Below are 25,027 nucleotides of genomic sequence, written 5' to 3'. Positions count from 1 at the left end.
CTGCCTGAGGTACAGAGGGAGCCTCTTTTGGGGCTGGGGGATTGGTGAGCTTTGAGTGATTTCTTTTGAGTGAGATGGTTCGAGCTGAATGAATGCATACCTGAATGTAAATGGAATTGTCAAACCTCACTGCCTGGAGCACAGTCGGAGCTCAGCAAACATTAGTTGAAACTTAGAGATAAGATCACCTTAAAGGCCATCACAGCTGCCCCAGAGACAGCCAGGTACACACCTGAGGGTACCCTGGGGGGAGGGCCTCCAAGCCGCTGTGGTGGTGGGAGAGGTTGACCCTTCATATGCCCCCCACTCCCAATGCCCTCACCCCTCCTCTCCCCTGCTCTGCCCTCAGGGGTCCCACTCCCCGTGATGCTGAGTTGGGAGGACTGCCACGCCTTTGGTTTCCTGCTTCAACTCCTCTTGTTTCCTTCTGGCACTCAGCACCCCAAGAATCTGTTCCGCCTCCTCCCCGCACCCTGGTAGTCTCACAGGATGATGAAGTCAGGCCCAGCGTGTGTGTTGGAGTGGATTGCGCTTCCTCCAGCCTCAAGGAAATAGCATTTTCCGGAACACTGCCCATTAGTGACAGGTTGGCAGGACCAGGAGGTGCTCCCTGGGCTGTGAGCCACCCCCACCCCCACCTGGCAGATGGACCTGAGAACTGTGTCCCTACATCCAGGAGCAGACAGCGGATGTACATGGACCCCTGGAAGCTCACCTAGGGAAGCCCTAGAATTGAACCCTCCTCCTCATCCTTTCAGCCCCTGCACATTTGAGTTGCCTACAGCCTGGGATTCTGTGCTCTTAAAGAAAAATTGGAGGTGTTAACCCCTTTATCTGATGATATTAAGGATATTAAGGAATTGTTTAGTTGCTGAGTGGCGTCTCTTTGCAAAGCTATGGAGTGTAACCCACCAGGTTCCTTTGTCTATGGGATTCTCTGGGAAAGAAGACTGGGTTGCCATTTCCTTCTCCAGGGGACCTTCCCGACCCGGTGATCAAACCTTCATCTCCTGCATTGCAGGCAGATTCTTTACCACTGTGCCACCTGGGAACCCCAAGAAATTGTTACAGATCTGTTAACAGTTGAAAAAATACATTTGACTGTACCTTAATGTTTGTGAGTGCCACACCTTGGTGTCATAATTGATCTTCTGGTTCATGTACTAACTTCCTGCACTGCCCTGCACCAAAGCAGGATTTCAAGGAGTAAAGAAAGATCTAGAATGTCCTTCTTGATGTTGTGTAGCTGGAAAATAGTTCTCACACCCACATGTCAAAGCCCTAACTTTTATGTGTGTCGTTCCGGGTTATTTTCAACTATTGACAGAATTAGAGTTGCATAATGCATCCTCCATGTGCCCACCAGCCAGCTGTCAGCACACTGACTCTTCCCATTCTTGTCTCCTCCATCCCACATGCCTCCTTCGCCTGCTTTTGAGTTTTCCCAGGCATATTGTGTTAGTAAATTTTGGCCAAGCAATGCTGTGGTGATGTGGCTCCAATCTCTGTGGCTTCCAGTAACCGAGGCACGTGTTCTTAGCGATCACACGTGGCTTTATTCTGCAACCAAAGCAGCAAGATGAGCTTCGCCCTGTGGAAGAGTTCCTGAAGCAGATCCCACACCCACTGGGCCTTGACGCAGAGCTGAGAGAAGCGAGATTCCCTAGAAGGAAAAGTCAGTCATGTTGTCAGACCCTAAGAGGAGTAAATAGGTGTTTTGTATTCCCACATCATGGTGTGGTAGTGTTCCTATAAATTAATCTGTAGTCAAATGGCAGGGAGTTACCATATAAAGTTCCCTGATTAGGGATGAAAGAAAACTTTGACAAACCTAGACAGCATATTAAAAAGTGAAGACATCACTTTGCCGACAAAGGTCCGTGTAGTCAAAACTATGGTTTTTCCAGTAGTCATGTGCAGATTTGAGTCAGACCATAAAGAATTCTTTGGCTGAGCACCAAAGAATTGATGCTTTCGAATTGTGGTGTTGGAGAAGACTCTTGCGAAGAGTCTCTTGGACTGCAAGGAGATCAAATCAGTCTATCCTGGAGAAAATCAACCCTGAGTATTCACTGGAAGGACTGATTTTGAAGCTGAAGCGCCAGTATTTTGGCCACCTGATGCTAAGAGCTGACTCATTGGAAAAGACCATGATGCTGGGAAAGATTGAAGGAGAAGGGGACAACAGAGGATGAGGTGGTTGGATGGCATCACGGACTCAATGGACGTGAATGAATTTGGGGAAACTCTAGGAGATAGTGAAGGACAGAGGAAACTGTCATGCTTCAGTCCATGGGGTCACAGAGTCAGACACCACTTAGCAACTGAACAAGCAACTCCAGGGGAAGTTAGCATTTGAAAGACCCTAGCTTGGAATTCATTCTCCTGAAGAGGTAGCAGCAAGGGCTACTAGACTAGAGTCCATGAATCAGCATAAGGGAGACTAGATATATTTTCAGGGATAAAATGGGTGGTTTTTCATTCTAGTTATGAAGGTTGACGAGATATGTTTCTGCTCTTGCGTGAAGAGGTATAAACATCTTTGTGAATCCAGCAAATGGATATCCTTCACTAAGGCATTCCAGCTCAAGGATTCTGCCCTGTTCAATGCTCTGCCACTTCACAAGGGATCCTGAGGATTCTGTCCACCTGATTGGAACAGAAGGTGGTTGATATCTGGCTTCTAAAAGAGTGTGGCATCTACCTCCATGCAACCTTTCAATCTTACTGCTTGTTGAGTAAGGCAACAAGAGAAAAGAGAAGGAAAGAGAACTTAAACTTCCCTAAGCTTGTAACAGGTTGTGTGACTATTTTGCGCCTCTTTTCATTGTAATATACCACCCAGTAGAGAAATTTTATGGGACCCACAGTCCTCACCAACCTTTTTTTAAATTAATTTTTATTGGGATATATTAGATGCTTTACACTGTTGCGTTAGGTTCTACTGTACAGCAAAATGAATCAGCTGTACACACATCCCCTCTTCTTTGGATTTCCTTCCCGTTTAGGTCACTACAGAGAGGTGAGAGTTCATCGTGCTATACAGTAGGTTCTCATTAGTGACCTGTTTTATACGTGGTATCTTTAGTGTGTGTGTATATATATATCAATCCCAATTTCCCAATTCATCGCACCCCCCTCTTGCTCCCTTAGTATCCATATGTTTGTCTTCTATGTCTGTGTCTGTATTTTTGCTTTGCAAATAAGATCATCTATACCATATTTTGGGTTTCCCTGGTGGTTTAGACGGTAAAGAATCTGCCCATAATGCTGGAGAAGTGGGTCAGGAAGATCCCCTGGAGAAGGAAATGGCAATCCACTTCAGTATTCTTGCCTGGAAAATTCCATGGACAGAGGAGCCTGGTGGGCTATAGTCCATGGGGTCGCAAAAGAGTTGGACACGACTTGGTGACTAAGCAACAATACTGTTTTCTAGATTCCATACATATACATTAATACACGATATCTGCTTTTCTGACTTACTTTACTCTGTAGGACAGTTTCCAGGTCCACCCACGACTCTGCAAATGACCCAGTTGCATTCCTTTTAATGGCCGAGTAGGATTCCATTATGTATATGTACCATCCCTCTTTATCCATCCCTCTGCTGATAGACATTTAGGTTGCTTCCATGGCCTGGCTGTTGTGAATCACATAATTTTAATCATGGAAATCTGATAGGATCTACCCATAAGAATGCGACTGTGGTGAATGGCCGCCTTATTGGGTCTCTTTACAATGAAGGGAGTGAGAAATTGAGAGGGGCCCTTTGGATTTTTCTGTTGGTGTTGGGGTAATCAGTGTTCTCCCCAACTACGGAGAGGCCACAAAGTTCCTGTGTATGAGTTTGTTCCCTGAGTGCTCTCTTTAGGTCTTTGGTTGTTACCTGGAACTGCTTTAACCACCAGTGTGGAAGATGTCTTGAAGGACAGAGGGAAAATTAAAATGTGTGCTGAAGACAGAAGAGAGAATACACATCTTCTAACTAGGATGCCTGGTGGCCAGTCTGGGAGAGTGTACACATTGATAAGAGAATTCAGCTAATTCCTTCAACATTCATAGGAGAGTTTACTCTCTCTGCTTCTTAAATACTGGCAACTGTGCTTTGATGTAACCCTCACAACACCTCCTGGAGGTAGGAAGTGTTATTCATATTTGACAAATGAGGAAATGAAGGCATACAGTTTTGCAGGGCCACACAACTAGTAAGAAGCAAAGCCAGCAAGAATTTCACAGTGTAAAAAAGATATTTTTATTGTAACTCAAAGAAAGTCTCAGGAAATTTAACTATATTAAAATAATATAATTTACCCGGTTCAAATATGACACGGTTTGACTCCTTGCGACCCTGTGGACTAGCCTGCCAGGCTCCTCTGTCCACAGGATTTCCCCAGGCAAGAATACTGAAGTGGGTTGCCATTTCCTTCTCCAGGGGATCTTCCTGACCCAGGGATTAACCTGCATCTCCTGCATTGTGTGTGGATTCTTGATGATCTGAGCCACCTGGGAAGTCCAACTATTAAATGGTGTATTTGTCCAGTTTCTTTTATGATTGGATTCTGCATAAGGTGCAAAACATTGGGTACAAATAAAATTAATACGAAACTCCAATTTTTTTTTTTTTTTTTTTGAAGTAAAGCCAGGATTCGACTTTAGGACACCATATTCCGTGGCCCATTCCTCTAAGCTCCGCCTTTAGTTTCAGTTCAGTTCAGTCTCTCAGTCAGTACGACTCTCTGCGACTGCATGGACTGCAGCACACCAGACTTCCCTGACCATTACCAACTCCCGGAGTTTACTCCAACTCCTGCCCATTGAGTCCATCATGCCATCCAACCATCTCATTCTCTGTCATCCCCTTCTCCTCCTGCCTTCAATCTTTCCCAGCATCAGGGTCTTTTCCAGTGAGTCAGTTCTTTGCATCAGGTGGTCAAAGTATTGGAGTTTAAGTTTCAGCATCAGTCCTTCCAATGAATATTCAGGACTGATTTCCTTTAGGATGGACTGGTTTGATCTCCTTGCTGTCCAAGGGACTTTCAAGAGTCTTCACCAACACCACAGTTCCAAAGCATCAATTCTTTGGCGCTCAGCTCTTTTTATGATCCAACTCTCTCATCCATACATGACCACTGGAAAAACCGCAGCCTTTAGTTTACATGTGTGATACTGTAAAGGACATTTCTGTTTGCACCTTCCCCACTGTGTTCTCAATGTGCAAGAGACTCTAAGTCTTTAAAGGCTGATGGAAGAGAAAACCAAGTTTGTTCCAGGAATCTCTGCCTTTAAAAGGTACAGAGATTTTCCTATTAAGGGGAAGTGGACACCTGTGTTTTCCTTCCAGGAAACCTTAGGACATCACTGCTTAGTCAGATACAACTGAGTGACTGACACTTTCTAGTTCTTCAGTGGTGGCTCAGATGATAAAGAATCTGCCTGCAATGCAGGAGACCCTGGTTTGATCCCTGGGGATCCCCGAAGAAGAGAATGGTTACCCACTCCAGTATTCTTGCCTGGAGAATTCCATGGACAGAGGAGTCTAGTGAGCTACAGTCCACGGGGTCACAAGCAATTGGACATGACTTAGCGATGAACACTTTCACACTTTTTTTCAAAGGGCGGAGTGGTTTAGCCCAACTGTTGCCCACAGCTCCCACGCCTTTACACCATACAACAGCTTAGAACCACTGGTAATCTGGAGTCAAAGTGAAAGTGACTCAACCCCATAGACTGGGGCCTGCCAGGCTCCTCTGTCCATGGAATTCTCCAGGCAAGAATACTGGAGTAGGTAACCGTTTCCTTCTCCAGGGGATCTTCCCGACCCAGGCATCAAACCCAGGTCTCCCGATTGCAGGCATATTCTTTACTGTCTGAGCCAGAGTCTGGAGTTAAGCTTGGGATCAGGTAAGACAGTGCTAATTACCTGCAGGGCTAGGGGTTGCAAATTCAGAGCCAGGTAAATGGTGTGTTCTCTCCTTGTCATCCAGCACTTTTTCCATTACCTTTTGAGCCTGCCTTCCACAGGGCAAGGTACCCACTGTTTCCAGGGGAAAAGAAATTGAAATGTGGATGTCTGTACAGCATCCATGCCCGGGGGAAATGCCTACAGCACAGATTTTCAAACCCTGTTCTAAAGGTGCATGACTGGGAAGCCTTTATAGTCTAAGAATTTTAAACCTCAGGGAAGTGATGGCCGCAGGATAATTATGTCAAACCCGAAGGCACACTCGAAGGAAGTGGCAGGTGGAAAAATCAATGCTCTGGTGAGTAGATCAGAAAGCCTCCTTTAAAATATCGGAACTTTTGGAAGAACTAGACTGTTGTTCTGATGCTTTCTTTGGTTTTTCATCTTATTATCTCATTGTCACAAATTTCTAAGACATGGTCAAAATGAGCAAGAGAGGAAACTAATGGCAATAAAAAAGACTAACTAGGGACTTCCCTTGTGGTCTAGTGGCTAAGACTCCACCTTCCACTCAGGGGACACACGTTCATTCCCTGGCGTAGGAAGATTCCACACCCCAAGGGGCAACTAAGCTCATGTGCCGCAACTACTGAAACCCACCCCCCCAGAGCCGGTGTGCCTCAAAAAAGAAGCCTCCACAATGAGAAGCCTGAGCGCGCAGCTAGAGAGGAGCCCCTGCTTGCCGTAACTAGAGAAGGCCCTCATGCAGCAACAAAGACGCAGTGCAGCCAAAAATAAATAAGTGAATCATTGAAATAAATGAAGATTAGTAAACACATAATTCAAATCCTGCCTCCCTTTTGCACTTGCTGTTAGGACTTTGGTAAACAATTTAATCTCAGAGTCTCTTTTTCTATTAAAAAAGTGTTAGTCACTCAGTCATATCTGACTCTTTGGGACCCCATGGACTATAACCCTCTAGGCCCCTCTGTCCATGGAATTCTCCAGGAGATCTTCCTGACCGAGGGATCTTCCTGACCTGGGTCTCCTGCATTGCAGGCGGATTCTATACCATCTGAGCCACCCGGGAAGCCCTAGGTAAAATAGAAACTTATGTGCTTATCTCAAAGATCTGATATAAAGGTGAAAGATGATGCTTGTAAAGCAAATGCCTGGGTCAGAACATCCCAAATGCTTTGCATTCATTTCCTCTTTGGAACCCTCTTCCCAGGACTGCAGGGGAGATGAGCGTTAACAAGAAACAAAAATGAGGGTATTTTAAAGATTCTGTAACTGTCTGTATTCTTGACTCTTTCTCCAGATTCCCAAGCTCATCTCCTCATTCCTGTGTCTCCTGTGCTAGATTCTTCCAGGGTTGGTTGCTAGAATAAACTCAAACTTAGTACTGCTTGTAAGTCAGCCCGATGGGCATGCTTTCCTAGAGCAAAGCTCTGGTTTTTCTCTCCTTCTGTAGGAAGTGTCCTTTGATTGTGCTGCTCTGCTATCTTGGGGCCTTGCTGACCCTGCAGAAACTGTCCCTCTCAGGCTTAGCCAATTCCTGGGTGGTAGAAGGCCCACCTGCCAGGGTACTTTCAGATTCCGACCAGCCAATCCAGAGCCCACACTCCAACACCTGCTTTATCAAGCTGTTGCCCTGGGACCCTGTCCCTCTGCCCTGGTGCCAGGGGATTGCATAAGAGCTGGACGCCGGACAGCTGGGCCCCTGAAAGTATGTTGACTAGCCAGTCCTGAGCCTGCTCCCCCTGCCTTCTCTGCTCCCTCCAATCAGAACCCACAGTACAGGGGGCTGCTTGGAATTCTGGGAAAGCTGTACTAAAAACCCAGACTAGTCTGGTGATGATCTCATATCGGATAATGGGCCATGTGCCACCTTCTTCTGCCCCTGGCAACCTAACAAGGGCATGAAATGACAGTGTTCAGTGGATGGCCACTTGAGCAAGCTGGTGTTAGGAAAGGTATAGAGAGATCATGACCTGATTCTTTTTCACAGGAAACAGGTAGAACTATGATGGTTAGCGAAAAAAAATTGCCCTTGGCCACTGTTTCCTGGGCAGCACTACTATAGCATGTATTTAGCATCTTCCTCAAGTTTCCTGAATGATGGCTGACCAGTGCATGCAGACCTGCTAGCATCTTGACCAAGTAAGGCTCAAGCTGAGTACCAGGTGGAGCAGAAGCTAGGCTACAGCCAGGTATCCACCAACTCATCGAGAATAGTGGAAAGGAGGAGGAACAGTTTGCAAAAGTGTCTGCAGCATATTTATTCCTCTGCAAAATTCATTTTCATGAAGCAGGGCTTCCTAAGGTGATCTTGGCTGGTGAGGATGTGCAGAGGCATGTGGCAGAAGACATTATAAGGATCTGTGTCTTAAAAATAGATTGAGGAACAAATCTGAAAATACAAAAAAGGGGAAATGGAAAAGATCATTGTAATATGAACTTTAGAGCTAAAAAGACCATTCAAGAAATTTAAAAATTAAAATAAGCAGTGTGAGGGAAAAGAAACAGTTGGGATCACTTAGACAGAATTCATATTACTAGTGTGAGGGTAAAATGAATAAGCACATGCTTTTACTTTTTATATGTTTTAAAGTTTCATCAACACGTAGTTGATTTACTGTGTTTTTGTGTTAGTTTGTCTCATTTGTGTCCGACTCTTTGCAACCTCATGGACTGCAGCACACCAGGCTTCCCTGTCCTTCACTATCTCCCAGAGTTTGCTCAAACTCATGTCCATTGAATTGGTGATGCCATCCAACCATCTCATCCTTTGTCACCCCTTTCTCCTCCTACCCTCAATTTTTCCCAGCATCAGGGACTTTTCCAATGAGTCAGCTCCTCACATCAGGTGGCCAAAGTACAAGCTTCAAGCATCAGTCCTTCCAGTGAATGTTCAGAGTTGATTTCCTTTAGGATTGACTGAAAGTTGTTAATGCTTAGAAAAGAAAGCATTCATAATAGGAATCCCTAAATTGGCCACGTAGCTCAATAAAAAATTTAAATTGGAAAATTGAACATTTTTGATTGGACAGTTCAGAACAAATGGTCAATAAGCGGGTAGTAAACAGTGGAAAAACTGCTTGTTGAAGCAGAGTCATCAGAAAGAAGACAATAGAACAACCATACATGCAATATACTGTTTATGACAGAAACCAGCTCAGACTGTTTTCCTGGAAGTCTATGTCTATGAAGCTAAATGCTTAGAAAAATTTCAGAAACTGTTGGCTACAAACTCATAACAATAATCCTCTGGAGACCTAGAGCTGAAGAGACAGTGGGTGGTTGAAAAGACCTTGGCTTCATTGGTATTCTTTAAAGTTTCCCAGTGTACTTTTTGCATTATACAATTTTGATTGAAATGTTTGGCTGACATCTATATTAGCCTCTTAGGAACTGAACTAATCCTCTGGGCCAGTGGACAGCCTGTCTCATTTGACCAGTGCCTCCGCCATTGTGTGTTTATTTGCAGACAGAATGCCAGATGGAGTTACCCACATCTAACAGTTAAGGGACTAACTGGTGGTCCAGGGGTTAAGAATCCACCCTCTGATACAGTGGATGTGGGTCTGATCCTGGTTGGGGACTAAGATCCCACAGGCCAGGAAGCAAAAAAAAAAAAAAAAAAAAAAAGTTTTAGCAATTAAGCAGGAATATAGGAGTTCTATTGGACCTTATTCTGTGTTTGTATCACTGATATTAGTGCCACAAAAACAGTACTTTCCAAGGTCACCACTTGTTTGTTATGATTTCATGTTTTCATGTCCTATTCTTCATTGATGACCATTTATCATAATGGTTCACCCATGTGGCTTCTAAGTTGAATTCAAGAATCTGGGGCTCATGTGGCTTGTACTTATATTCTCCAGGCCTTGATGGTTTATGTGCTGACCTGCCTCTTGACTCTAGAGTCACCCCTGGCTTTACGCTCCCCTGCCATCTTTGTGTGTGGGTCACACAGTCCTTTGTCTGTCCCCCCTCCTTCCAGAGTCTCATCTCATGTTGAGGCCCACAGAATCACTGGGAAAAAACCCAGTGAGTTCAGGCAGCTCACAGTCTCGTGGGAAAGAGATGTGAATAAGCTGACGTCCAGGATTGAAAATGAAAGTCTTTTTAGGAAACATTGAGACCTATTTCAGTCTCTCTGCTGGGGTTGACTTCAGAGGTGGAGATTCTTCTTGTGTAGTTTTATTTTTTTTAAAGCATTTTGTCAGGCTAACTTAGTGGGAAATGAATATGTTGTATCATATTATAGTAAATAATGTGACTAAATGACAGTATTTTTTGTTTTGGTCAGGCCACATGGCTTGTGGGAGTTGAACTCTGGCCATGGGCAGTGAGAACTTGGAGTCCTAACTACTGGATCGAGAGGAAAGTCCTAAGACTATTTTTTATATGGGCAGGGTAATGGTAAGCATCACTTCTCTCAAAAGCATCAGATACACGTGAAGAAATTGCACATCTGTGACTTGCTCTAGTGAACAAAACAGGAGCCCACAGAGGGCCCTGATTCAGGAGGATGTAAATACTGAAACGACCAGAAGGCCCTCTCTCCAGCACCGTGGGGCCCCAGATGGCATGTTAGCTAGCCTCCTGTGAGGGCTATTCTAGTTACAGGGACAGAAGCCAATAGAAAGCCCAGAGATAAATCCACACACCTATGGACACCTTATCTTTGACAAAGGAGGCAAGAATATACAGTGGAGAAAAGAAAATCTCTTTAACAAGTGGTGCTGGGAAAACTGGTCAACCACTTGTAAAAGAATGAAACTAGAACACTTTCTAATACCGTAAACAAAAATAAACTCAAAATGAATTAAAGATCTAAACATAAGACCAGAAACTATAAAACTCCTAGAGGAAAACATAGGCAAAACACTCTCTGATGTAAATCATAACAGGATCCTCTATGACCTACCTCCCAGAGTAATGGAAATAAATGCAAAAATAAACAAATGGGACCTAATTAAACCTAAAAACTTTCACACAATGAAGGAAACTGTAAGCAAGGTGAAAAGACAGCCTTCAGAATGGGAGAAAATAATAGCAAATGAAGCAACTGACAAAAGAATTAATCTCAAAAATATACAAGCAACTCCTGCAGCTCAATTCCAGAAAAATAAGCGACCCAATAAAAAAATGGGCCAAAGAACTAAACAGACATGTCTCCAAAGAACACATACAGATGACTAACAAATACATGAAAAGATGCTCAACATCACTCATTATCAGAAAAATGCAAATCAAAACCACAATGAGGTACCATCTCACGCCGGTAAGAATGGCTGCTATCAAAAAGTCTACAAACAATAAATGCTGGAGAGGGTGTGGAGAAAAGGGAACCCTGTTACACTGTTGGTGGGAATGCAAACTAGTATAGCCACTATGGAGAACAGTGTGGAGATTCCTTAAAAAACTGGAAATAGAACTGCCATATGACCCAGCAATCCCGTTGCTGGGCATACACACCAAGGAAACCAGAATTGAAAGACACGTGTACCCCAATGTTCATCGCAGCACTGTTTATAATAGCCAGGGCATGGAAGCAACCTAGATGCCCATCAGCAGACGAATGGATAAGGAAGCTGTGGTACATATGCACAGTGGAATATTACTCAGCCATTAAAAAGAATACATTTGAATCAGTTCTAATGAGGTGGATGAAACTGGAGCCTATTATACAGAGTGAAGTAAGTCAGAAAGAAAAACACAATACAATATATTAACGCATATATATGGAGTTTAGAAAGATGGTAACGATGACCCTATATGGGAGATAGCAAAAGAGACACAGATGTAAAGAACAGACTTTTGGACTCTGTGGGAGAAGGCGAGGGTGGCATGATTTGAGAGAATAGCATTGAAACATGTGTATTATCATATGTGAAACAGATTGGCAGTCCAAGTTCAATGCATGAGACAAGTGCTCAGGGCTGGTGCACTGGGATGACCCTGAGGGATGGGATGGGGAGGGAACTGGGAGGGGGGATCAGGATGGGGGACACATGTACACCCATGGCTGATTCATGTCAATGTCTGGCAAAAACCACCATAATATTGTAAAGTAATTAGCCTCCAATTAAAATAAATAAATAAAAATTAATTAATTAATTTAATTAACAGGAAACCCAGACATTGGAATTTCATCCCAGAACCCTGTATTTTTTTTAATTAAAAAAAATTTATTGGAGTATAGTTGATTTATTGTACTATGTTAGTTTCTGCTATATAGCGAAGTGAATCAATTATGCATATACATATATCCACTCTGTTTAGATTCTTTTCCCATATAGGGGTGACCCTGTTTTTTAAGTTCTTTTTTAAGTAGACCTAGCCATGCTCAATCTTTTGGGCCCCAAAATTATATGAAAAATTTAAGGAAAACCAAATATGTAAGGTATTGACATTTTGCTAATTACTTCCTAGTTTGTAAAAAAATTTAATATGGTTCCAAGATTTTAAAATATGAGCATTGCTTTATGATTTATCTGGGGAGTCAACTGACCTAACTTGAGTAAATTATTCACCACTTCATTACAATTCACTGGGACTGAAGTTTTCCATCTGGTGCATTCAACGGTCTGTCGCAAAAAAATTGTTGTGCTAAGTAGAGCATTGAAGTGTAGAGACTGCAGATGAGATCTAAATTTTACATTGTACTGTCCATTAACAAAAATTATTTATATATTATTTATTTTAAAATATTTATTCATTGGGACATGCTGGGTCTTAGTTGCAGCATGAGGGATCTTTAGTTGCGGCATGTGGGATCTGGTTCCCTGACCAGGGATTGAACCCGGGCCGTCCACACTCTCAAGTGTGGAGTCTTAGCTACTGGACCACCAGGGAGGTCCCAACAAAAATTATTTATGCAAACAGAAGGAGAAACTGGCTTTCAAGAAGCATCTACACTTTGGTGATTTTTAATCTCTTAGTGGGATACTACTGACCAAGAAAAGGCATTACCAAAGAGTGCCATCCTAAAGTCTTGGAATGATGATCTCAATTGCTTGGAGATGACATTTTAGTAAATTTAGTAAGATTCTGATAAATAAGATTCTAATTCTGTTGTCATTTAGGAACAAAAATGATAGCCTAAAGTATTTTAAAGCTGGGAATTTTTTTTTTTCCCCTACTATTACTGAAATCATGTAGTTTATTGAAACAAATGATATACAGAAGAGGTGGGCTCTGTGATATGGGAATGTTACACTTTTGGTGAAGATAATTCATAGCAATGCTACCAAACAGTAATAAAATCATGGCCTTCAAGACTTTTTGCTAGTCTAACAGATTTAGCCAATCTTATGTTTTCTCTGCAAAAATCCTACCAAAGTAATCCATCCTTCACAGTCTGTACTTGATTCCTGTTGTCTCCTGGTACTTTTAGTCAGAGGTTCACTACCAAATTTGTGAATCACTGTCCAGTTGCCTTTGTTATGTTAACCACAATTTCATTATCATATTCTGTTTCCAGATCTCTGACCATTAAAATATCTTTCCTCATTAACGCCTGGCCTGGCTGTAATCAGCCCTAATCTTCTGTGATGTGAACTGCTTTACTCACAAACTCTTAATTCCTCTGTCTCACTTTTTTCCTCAAAAGTAAAGCTTTCACATTTCTCATGCTTCTTTCTTTTGCATGAATATTATTCAGCAAGCTTTCTCCATCCTCCGTACTACTCTCTGGAAACCCTTACTGTCTCATCTCCCTCTTTAACCGTGCCTAGAATCAACTGAAGCATTCCAGGAGCAGCTGCGTGTTCGAGGACCAGATGGATTCAGGAACTAATGCAGAGGTTCTCAATCCTTCTGAGCGCCTGAACTTGGGCATCTCTTTACAGAAAAATGCACATGTGTGGAGATGTTCAGTTCAGTTACTCAGTCGTGTCTGACTCTGCGATCCCAGGGACTGAAGCACGCTAGGCTTCCCTGTCCATCACCAACTCCCAGAGCTTGCTCAAACTCATATCCATCGAGTCGGTGATGCCATCTAACCATCTCCTCCTCTATTGTCCCCTTCTCCTCCTACCTTCAATCTTTCCCAGCATCAGAGTCTTTTCCAATGAATCAGTTCTTTGCCTCAGGTGACCAAAGTATTGGAGCTGCAGCTTCATCATCAGTCCTTCCAATGAATATTCAGGACTGATCTCCTTTAGGATGGACTGGGTGGATCTCCTTGCAGCCCAAGGGACTTTGAAGAGTCTTCTCCAGCACCACAGTTCCACAGCATCAATTCTTCAACATTCAGCTCTTTATGGTCCAACTCTCACATCCATACATGACTACTGGAAAAACCATAGCTTTGACTATACAGACCTTTGTCAGCAAAGTAATGTTTTTGCTTTTTAAAATGCTGTCTAAGTTTGTCATAGCTTTTCTTGCAAGGAGCAAGCATCTTTTAATGTCATGGCTGCAGTCACCATCTGCAGTGATTTTGGAGCCCAAGAAAATAAAGTCTGTCACTGTTTCCACTGTTTCCCCATCTATTTGCCATGAAGTGATGGGACTGGATTCCATGATCTTCATTTTTTGAATGTTGAGTTTTAAGCCAGCTTTTTCACTCTTTCTTTCACTCTCTTCAAGAGACTGTTTAATTCCTCTTCGCTTTCTGCCAGAAGGGTGGTATCATCTGCATATCTGAGGTGGGTATGTTCAAACTGATACAATTTCAGTAGATTCCTCAGACTCCCTATTCATCCATAACCTTCTGGAATTAACCACCCTGACTATTGTGCTGAGGTTGTGCATGGGAATAACCAGAGCGATCTCTTAGAGGCCACGTAGACCAGGGCCTCACCTGGAAATTGGTAGAAAGCAGACAACCAGGAGGTCTGAAGCTGAAGGTTTTTCTGAGTTCTTTCTAAGCAGGATATATTTTAGAAATCAGATTTGAAAACCACTTTTCAGTTATAACCCCATGAGTGGGGTTTGGTTTTGTTTTGTTTTCCCAGAAGCCGATTTCACAAAAAAGAAAATGCATTTAGTTGGCTTTTTCCTGAACTGACTTGTTCAGACATGTTAGTCCTTTCAGGATGAAGGGCTTGTGAGATTTTAAAAACAGTTCACTGGCTTCTCTCTTGCTCTTCTTTATCAGATGACACGTCTCTTGACTGGCTTGATTTGGGAATGACTCAGTTCTAGTAGAAAATAAAAGAGACATATGTTGTGACCACTGGCCCTAATTTGTGGGTTTTGGGGGCATCTTTGGAAATGACAAGGGGGAGACATAGTACAGTTTCTAAATGTGCCATTTAACCAGATAATTGAGCAGAATATTAGGGAAGAAGTGCTCAGCCCTGTGATACAGCATCCTTTGATGTTCACTTATCTTCCCCTTCCTCTTTCTTTTTTAAAAGTACTGTTTGTTTATGGCTGCGCTGGGTCTTGTTGCACACGGGCTTTCCCTAGCCTTGGTGAGTGGGGCTACCCTCTAGTTGCAGCACAGGGCTTCCCACTGTGGTGCCCTCTCTCGCTGTGAGCATGGGCCACAGGGTGCATAGCCTGTAGTGCTTGCAGCACGGGGCTCAGGAGTTGGGCTCTTGGGCTCTAGAGCATGGGCTCAGAACTTGTGGCCCACGGGTTTAGCTGTTCCACAGCATATGGCATCTTTGACCAGGGATCAAAGTTGTGTCCTCTGCATTGGCAGGTGCATTCTTAACCACTGGACCAGCAGGGAAGTCCTATCTTTCTCTTTTTCCATGTCTACATTCTCACTGAGTCTCCCCTGTCTTCCCACTGTCCCCTCCTCTGCCTGCTGTTTTGGAAGCAAGCGTGTACTGGCTTTGGATCCTAATGAGGCTTCTGGGGTGGGGGGGTGGGGCTGGCGGAGTGGGAGGGGAGCAGGCTGGGGAGGGGAACATCCTCCTGGCAAAGCAGGTACCCCTGTCATGAATTTTTCCTGATGGCCTAAGACAGTGAGGAGTTAGCTCCTTCACACACAGAGCTTCTACTTCAGCCTGGCAGTGAACTCAAAACAAGGCTTGATGCGTCAGGAGGAGCCGGGAAGATTTGATCCAGATCAAATGTGTGGCGCCCCTTGTTGAACTGTACTGCAGTGACAGGATAGAACCTTTATGCTTGCTTGTTGTTTTTGGCTGTGCTGGATGTTCATTGCATACACAGACTTCTCTAGTTGTGGCGTGTGGGACCTTAAGTTACTGGTCCAGGGATTGGTCCCCTACATTGGAACGTGCATTCTTTACCCCCGGACTACCAGGGAAGTCCCAACAGGATAGAGCCTTTGAAGCACCAACCTGAATTTTACCTGGCTTTTCTCTTGGGTGTGAGGGGCAGAGGAGTGAACAGCCAGTGTGCGTTTTGTTTTGTTTTTCTGTTTTTGGCCATGCCATGGAGCATGAGAGGTCTTAGTTCCCCAACCAGGGATCAAACCCTTGCCCCCTGCAGTGGAAGCTTGATGTCTTAACCACTGGACTGCCAGAGAAGTCCCAGGTGTGTGTTATTTATGAAGGTGTTTTCTACCTCTTCTTGCAGGTTACGGCCACACCGTGCCCCTGTCCGATGGGGGCAAGGCCTTCTGCATCATCTACTCGGTCATCGGCATACCTTTCACCCTCCTGTTCCTGACAGCAGTGGTCCAGCGTGTCACCATCCACGTCACCCGCAGGCCAGTCCTCTACTTCCACGTCCGCTGGGGCTTCTCCAAGCAGGCGGTGGCCATCGTCCACGCGGTCCTCCTCGGTGTGGTCACTGTGTCCTGCTTCTTCTTCATCCCGGCCGCGGTGTTCTCTGTTCTGGAGCATGACTGGAACTTCCTGGAATCCTTTTACTTTTGTTTCATCTCCCTGAGCACCATTGGCCTCGGAGATTATGTTCCTGGGGAGGGCTACAATCAAAAATTCAGAGAGCTCTACAAGATCGGGATCACGTGTGAGTATCAGAGTTCTCAGACTCTGTCCCAAGGCTCTGTGGTTCCACGCTCCGCCTCGCCCACTCAATGAGAGTCACTCGTCAGAGCCCTGACTGCTTTCCATGGATGAATTTTCCATTTCGCCACCTTCCCGTAACTTTCGTTTCATCATGATTCCCTTCAAAATTCTGTATGAAAAAGTCTTGTTATTATTGAGAGTTATTTTTCCCAGGCACAGAAAAGTACTGATCAGTTTACTAGTAATGTAATAGTCATTTTAAATGACAGTATAGGACTGCACCTAAGCACACCAACAGGTAAGAATGCACCACACAGAATAAGTTGCTACTGAACTTTTTAAATTTTAATAAAGTTGCTCTACTTTTATTAAATATTTTAAGCTCAAGGACACCAGAGCTCAGATAGCCTGTTAACAATCCATCACATTTTTTCATTAACCAGGAAAATCGTAAAGCAGTTGCTTATCTCATTTGTCCATCTGGTTCTTTTTTGAAGTTAGAATACGTTTGCTGCTTTCAGAATTTTTATATGTGTAGGAACAAAACGGTGAATACATTGTTCAATGAAGTTCTTGGTGAAAATGAAAAAAAAAAAAGAATTTTATACGTGGAAAATAGGCATGAAAATTCAGATGTCCAGTGACATAAAACTTTTAAGCAGTTTTTTAAAATTCAATATAATACCACGGAAAACTTAGAAATCCATTCATAGGAAAATATTTATTTTTGTGTGTCCCTTTCCTGTCTTTTCACAATGCATAAAATTGCATCATACTGTACATACAGTTTCCATTTCTGCCTTCCTAAGTATTTTTCAAGACTCAGCTCATGCCATGTCTTCTAGGAAATCAGAGTACATACTCAGGCAGTCAGATGTTCTGTCCTGGCCCGGTCCTGTGGTCTTAATGACGACAAAATGTGTAGCTGAACTACGTGTATTTCTAGCATTTCCATTAAACTGTGCTCACCCAGGACACAGCCTTCACTCAAGTGCCCAGTGCTTTCAAAAGTGCCTGGCTACCATGCAAGTTCAATAAACATTTACTGAATGGTTGCCAGGGTGATTTCGAATTTCCAGTTACTACATTTATCTTTAATATCTACATATTATTTTACCAGGTGACTATACCATCATCTAGGGCTTCCTAGGTGGTGCTAGTGGTAAAGAATCTGCCTGCCAGTGTAGGAAATGTTAGAGACGTGGATTCGATCCCTGGGTCAGGAAGATACCCTAGAGGAGGGCATCAGTCCAGTATTCTGCCTGGAGAATTCCATGGACAGAGGACCCTGGCAGGCTGCAGTCCATGGGGTCACACACAGTCGGATACAACTGAAGCAACTTAGCATGCACACGTGCATACTATCATCTAGTCCTGCTTCTATTGTAAAAATGCCAATCTCAATATTAGGAGGCATTATAAGTTATACTGCAGTAAATCCTTTTGTGTGTTTAACACGTTTTTCTACTTTATTATCTTTCCAAGAAGTGGACTGGCTGACCCAAAGTGAACATGCCCTTTGATGACTCACGGATCGTGTTGATCTAGTACTTTCCAAATGGCATTACAAGTTTACGGTGTCATCAGAACTACCTAATGCAAGTTCTTTCTCGTCTTGCATTAGACTAAAATGTTACCTCCTTATTTGAATTTAGTTTTTTTATGACTTGAGGCTTTCTTGATGGCTCAGATGATAAACAGTCTGCCTGTAGTGCATGAGACCTGGGTTTGTTTCCTGGGTCGAGAAGATCCCCTGGAAAAGTGAATGGCAACCCAGTCCAGTATTTTTACCTGGAGATTTCCATGGACAGAGGAGCCTAGTGGACTGCAGTCCATGGGGTCACAAAGAGTCAGACATGACTGAGCATGCACGTACAGCACAGCAGACTTACCTAAAACACATTTTCTCATTCTGCGTCACCACATATACCTTCACAGTGATCTGAAGACCAGGCCGGTCCCGAGGATGCTCAGTGTCCTGGGCTAGAGGATGATGGGCAGGAAAAACTGGCCCCACCCTGCACCTTTCTCTTCCCACCTTTTGTTCCATTCTGCCCTACAAGGTCCTTACATGGGTGTGTGGACACACTGTCTCAGTATTACAGCCATGTTCCATCAACATCCTCTTACAAAGACTTGCCCCTGGGCCTGGGTGCATGTAGGGGTGCACACCAGTGATGCAATGCCTTTCGGGATGGTGGACCCAGGATAGAGACCCTTGCAGGTACCATCACCTCTATGGGGTGGGGACATTGGGCAGAGAATTTCCAAGTTTTAAATACATGGAACATAATCTGGGGTGGGGGTTGGCATAGGTTCCCAGAGGGCAAGCCCCACTGGCCCTGCAGACTCATCATTCTGTAGAAGAGGCATTATCAGAGTGAAAGGGCCTCTGTATCTCTAGACCCAGGTTAGGTCCATCTGCATTGGAAGGTGGATTCTTAACCACTGAACCACCAGGGAAGTCTGGGAAAACAGTAATTTTAAGTTGGTTCCAACATGTTTAAAATCAGTTTTCAGGAAAAAAAATTTATCAGAGAAAGGAACAAAAAAAGTAAAAATGAAAACTCTAAGGGTAACAGAAGTCCCAGTTTCATGTCCCAGTGGTGAAATGTTTGAGGAAGATTTTCAGAAAATAAATGAACTGGGGAAGTCAGAATTGGTAGCAAAATAGGAACAAGGAAGTCATTTATGGATGCAAAGTGACAGTTTTCTTAGGCTTTAATAATAATATAGCATATTTTAGAAATAGCAATGACATTGTTAGCTGAACTAATTCACAAAACTCCTTTTCCTTTATTCATTATTTAGTCAAACTCTTCAGGGCTGACAAAAATATCCATGGGATTTCAGACAAAAGCTGTGGAATTCTAGCCTATCCACAAACTAACATAGCTTTGGAACATTTATTTGCTCCACCCAGTACATCCCCTATGTAGAAAGCCTAAAAAAAAGCCACAGCAAAGTGATCTTTTACATACGTGCACTCATGTGTGTGTGTGCTGAGTCACTTCAGTCGTGTCAGATTCTTTGTGACCCTATCGATTGTAGCCCGCTAGACTCCTCTGTGCATGGGATTTCCCAGGCAAGAATACTGGAGTGGGTTGCCTTTCCCTCCCCCAGGGATTGAACTTATGTCTCCTGCATTGGCAGGTGGGTTCTTTACCACTAGAGCCACCTACATACATATACGTGTGTACACACACACACACCTTCATTTCTATTGTGGTTTATCACAGGATATTGAATATAGCTCCCTGTGCTGTACGATAGGACCGTGTTGTTTGTCCATCTTGTGTACACCTTGTATATACTAGTCTGCATCTGCTGATCCCAAACTCCCAGTCCATCCCTCCCCCAGCCCCTCCCCCTTGGCAAGATGTCTGTTCTCTCTGTGGGTCTGTTTGTTTTGTAGATAAATTCATGTGTGTCCTATTTTAGATTCCGTGTATAAGTGACATGTGGTATTTGTCTTTCTTGTTCTGATTTACTGTAGTTTGTGTGATGATCTCTAGGTCCATCTGTGTTGCCGCAAATGACAGTCTCATTCTTTCTGACAGCTGAGTGGTATCCCTTTGTACGTATGTGCCACATCTTTATCCATTCATCTGCTAATGACCGTTTAGGTTGTCTCCATGTCTTGGCTATTGTGAACGTGCTACTGTGAACACTGGAGTGCATACAACTTTTCAAATTATAGTTTTCTCTAGATATAAGCCCAAGAGTGGGATTGCAGGGTTATATGGGAGCTCTGTTTTCAGTTACTTGAGGAACTGTTTTCCAGCTGTACCAATTTACATTCTCTCAAACAATGTAGGAGGGTTGCCTTTTCCCCTCACGCTCTCTAGCATTTGTTACCTGTAAACGTTTTAATGATGGTGATTCTGACTGGTGTGAGGTGGTACCTCACCGTAGTTTAAATTTGCATTTCTCTAATAATCAGCGGTGTGACACACCTTTTCATGTGCCTGTTGGCTCTCTGTATGTCTTCTTTGGAGATATGTCTCTTTAGGTCTAGAAGGTTAAGTCCCTCTTCATTTTCCTCTGGATCATCCCTTTTTGAGCCATGGAATTCAAAACATGCCCAGAAATCAGAGGAGGCAATGGGTTTGATCATCAGCAGAAAGGTTGTGTCGTGACGGGATCCCACTGAGTCGCTGTCCTTTCCCTCACACAGGTTACCTGCTCCTTGGTCTTATCGCCATGTTGGTGGTTCTGGAAACCTTCTGTGAGCTCCACGAACTGAAGAAGTTCAGAAAAATGTTCTACGTGAAGAAGGACAAGGAAGAGGATCAAGTGCACATCATAGAACACGACCAGCTGTCCTTCTCCTCCATCACGGACCAGGCGGCGGGGGTGAAGGAGGACCAGAAGCAGAACGAGCCCTTTGTGTCCCCCCAGTCACCCGCCTTGGCCGATGGCGCCGCAGACCACTAGACTAGGGCTTTGCTGGACCGTGCCAGGGCACAGGCTCAGGCCGGTGGGAGGGAGCTGCGCTTGTTCATTTCGATGAGGATGTAAAAGCAGTACTTTTTGTAAAATGGAACAAAAGAAGCTTTTATTTCAGAAGACTGTCTAAACTATGAGAAAATGACATCTGTACCTGTAATTCATATGTGACAAAATTATCCCAACTTTACTAACAGGAGGAGAATACTTGAAGCAGGGTGCCATTGTGGATAGAAACAGATTTTATACTTTTCATTGGGAACTTTGGGATTTGCATTTAAATCGTTTAGCTGATAGTTAAATAGTGACATTTATATTTAAAGCAAAAAAAAAGGCATAGACATGTGTTTTATAGATAAGTTTATGTGTACTGGTTTGCATGTACCCATCCGAAAATCATTATTTTTGTAGACTCTTAAGTTAAACCTACTATTTATAATGACTAGATAACCATTAACTGTACATACAAGTATAAATATGTTTATATTCTGTACATACGGTTTAGGTCACCAGTTCCTGGTATACTTCTTAACACAAGATTGTAGAGATCTTCCCTTTTGATTTCTCTTTATACTGAAGAATCAGAAGTTGCTGCAATAAAATAAATGGAATAACACACTTATGCGTGAATTACTTTAGTATTCTGTTACAATAAATATTTCTGCTCACCTGGAATAGAGTGATGTCAAATGTCTACGGTGTTTGTAAGCATTTCCCTGGAGGTAAACAAGTAATGAAGTGTATGATTTTGTTAAAAAAAAAAATTGGGGGAAAAAAAAAAGTTTGGATACTTTATTTTGAAAGTACATGATGATTTGCATTCAACTAATACTAAAGCACAGGGCCCAAATGCAGAAGTCCCAAATGAACAGATTCTGTCAAATTAGTCTGCGAGGTTTTTTTAGTTTATAAGCTGAAATAAGTAAAAATTGTAGCTGGTTGCAATCTTACACTTTAATATATCAAGAAAAGATTGATAATATGTATGCACATAGATAGTATGTATCACATGGATACATATGTATGCACATGTATAATGTATAGATAATGTCTACATAGACTCCTTTGTAGAAACCATAAAGGCAGCATTCAAATGCTGTACGAAATCCAAATGCAGGACGCTGTTAGGATTTTTTTTTTCCTCATCTGTTGGCTGAGGCATGCAGGCATCTTAGTTCCCTGACCTGGGATGGAACTCATGCCCCCTGCAGTGAAAGCTTGGTGTCTTAACCGCTGAACCACTAGGGAAGACCCTGCTAGGAATTTTAGGAGAGAGAATTAGGCCTTGTGTGATAATGCTCAGTGACCCGCTAACCAAGTCCCCTTTCTCGTCGGAGCCGCCCAGGAGGTGGTACCTGAAGTGTTGGGAAAAGTCAGCATCCTGCTGGTGAGCAGCTGAGCAGAGCATCCTTGCCTTGGCGCTACCTTGGCAACCTCTCTGCTGCCTCCACTGTGTGTGCCCTGGGCACATGGGTACCAGCCCTGTCCTGCTGTCTGCTATCAGCCATCAAACGTTGTAGCCCCTGACTTAGAGCAAGGGCCTTCGTTATAGTGTAAAATCCCATCTGAGAGCAACAAAACCCCAAGAAGGAAGGACATCCCCTCGGTAGTACCCAGGACCCCAGCTCCTGTGATGGGGAGCTGTCCTCAGTGGGTCCTCTCTAGTGTTTAATTCAAAACGTCCTCCTGTCACTCTGACCTGGACTGTGCCCTGTTAGCATATTTCTGCCTGTGTTCCTGGCTGGCTGTCTCCACGTGGGAGACTGCTCACACTGGGTGGGTAATTGGTAAAGGAAGGAACTGGAGGCTCCTTGGAGGATACATGCTTCATGGGCAGGCCTGGATTTGAGAAGTACATGGGATCAGAATTCTTGGTACCGTGCAAAATGCTAAAGAATATAAGTTGGAAAAAAGGTAGATTATACCCACGGAATGCCATTACATTTTAGTCCAAGCAGGAAACTAATGGACCACCCACCACTGCTTGACTCTAATCTGAGAGGGGAGTGCAAAATACAAAAAACAAGGAAGAGCCTAAAGGGAAAATTCTGAGTCAGGGTGTCATTAATAAGCAGTTGAATGTAATACTTCACTTTCAAAGCTTCTGTGAATCTGCAGAGAATATACTTACTAGACCTTAATACCTTCACATTGTTTTTGTTTTTTAGTATGTGTTTGCTTCCCTGGTGGCTCAGATGGTAAAGAATCTGCCTACAATGCAGGAGACCTGGGTTCGATCCCTGGGTCAGGAAGATCCCTAGAGAAGGGGAGGGCAATGCACTCCAGTATTCCGTGGAGAATTCCACGGACAGAGGAGCCCAGCGCTCTACAGTTCGTTGGGTCTCAGAGTCGAACATGACTGAGTGACTAACAGGCATGTTTATTTATGTGTTTGGCTGTGTCACGTCTTAGTTGCAGCACATGGGATCTTGGCCGCATCACGTGGGATCTTACTTGCAGCACACAGACTCTAGCTGCGGCTCATGGGCCCAGGAATCGTGGTGCATGGCCTCAGTTGCTTCCTTGCCTGAGGGATCTTAGTTGCCTAACTAGGGATTGAACCCACGTCCCTGCATTGCAAGGTGGATTCTTAACCCCTGGACCACCAGCGAAGTTTCCTGTTTTTGTTGTTTTTAGTGTGAAGCATAAGTTTTAAAAATTGGAGCGGGTTTTGCCTCCCGGTCAGATATGAAATGTAAGGGGAAGTGTATTCCCCAGACTTTCTTTCTGTCACTGGCTGGGGGGCAGGTGATACACTGGGGTTCTGAGGGAGGGGAAAGCTGTGTCCTGGAGAACAGAAGCAGGATCCCCTGGGCGTGGGGTGAGGAAGTGGGAGGCTGGGCAGAGAGGCTCAGTCAGAACTGTCATTGGAACCTTCTGGTTGGAGATAAGCGACTGTGAAGTTGAAGGTCAAAGAAGGTGGATTCTGAAAAAGAAAAGAAGCATGAACAGAGTATAAACTGAAGGATTGAAGTCCTGGGCAGTATCTGAGACGAGTTCTTAAGAATCCCACAGAACACCCTGAGGATAGAGATGTGGCAGAAATCATTGTCCTTCGTTATGTGTGAATTTAAAGTCACATGTGTCCAGGAGGTAGGTTGATTTTGGAGCAGCAGATACACTGAACATGAGGAGAGAACTGTGTCTAAGAAAAATAGCTGCCCAGAAATCAAAGAGACTAGAGACAAAAGCTGCTCCTGTGGCTCAGCGGTAAAGAATCTGCTTGCAGCACAGGAAACACAGGAGACTTGGGTTCCATCCCTGGGTTGGGAAGATCTCCTGGAGAAGGGAATGGCAACCCGCTCCAGTATTCTTGTCTGGAGAATCCATGGGCAGAGAAGCCTGGTGGACTACAGTCCATGGGTCGCAAGGAATCAGACACAACTGAAGCAACTTTGCACTCATATAGACCAAGGCATTAGAGTCTCCAAAAGAATCTTAAAAAGAAACCCATGGGACAGTTAAAGTTTGGCCCAGATGACTGCATTGATGAGTGGCTTCAGGGGAAAAAAATGCTTGCAAATGCCTGGAAAACAGTCAGTCATGCTCACACTTCCTACAGACCAGCCTTATGTGCCTTTTGGGAAATGAATGAGGAGATATTTACAAATCTGGTCGAGAAATGGTAACTGAAACAGTCCATGCAAAACATTTTTAACCCTTTAAAACTATCAATAGCACACTGGTTTCTTACTAAAAGCAGCTATTATTGGCTCCAAATAAGAATTCATTTTAAATTGGCACAAGTGTGCATTGGAGGGTGATCTCT

The 25,027-nt window shown here is 43.7% G+C and overlaps 1 protein-coding gene across 1 annotated transcript in view; it reads left to right on the top strand.

The window, feature by feature from the left end:
- The window catches only part of KCNK1 (potassium two pore domain channel subfamily K member 1), a 68,158-nt gene extending 46,282 nt beyond the window's left edge, over window positions 1–21,876 (top strand). The window contains exons 2-3 of the mRNA XM_043925882.1: window positions 16,415–16,810; window positions 20,987–21,876. Coding sequence (XP_043781817.1) covers window positions 16,415–16,810; window positions 20,987–21,246 — 656 coding nt within the window. The 3' untranslated portion in view covers window positions 21,247–21,876. The remainder of the gene's footprint in view (window positions 1–16,414; window positions 16,811–20,986) is intronic.
- The last annotated feature ends 3,151 nt before the right edge of the window (window positions 21,877–25,027 follow it).

The sequence above is a fragment of the Cervus elaphus genome, chromosome 15 (genome assembly GCF_910594005.1).
Source record: "Cervus elaphus chromosome 15, mCerEla1.1, whole genome shotgun sequence".
NCBI lineage: Eukaryota > Metazoa > Chordata > Mammalia > Artiodactyla > Cervidae > Cervus > Cervus elaphus.
This window is presented reverse-complemented; position numbering and strand designations above follow the sequence as displayed.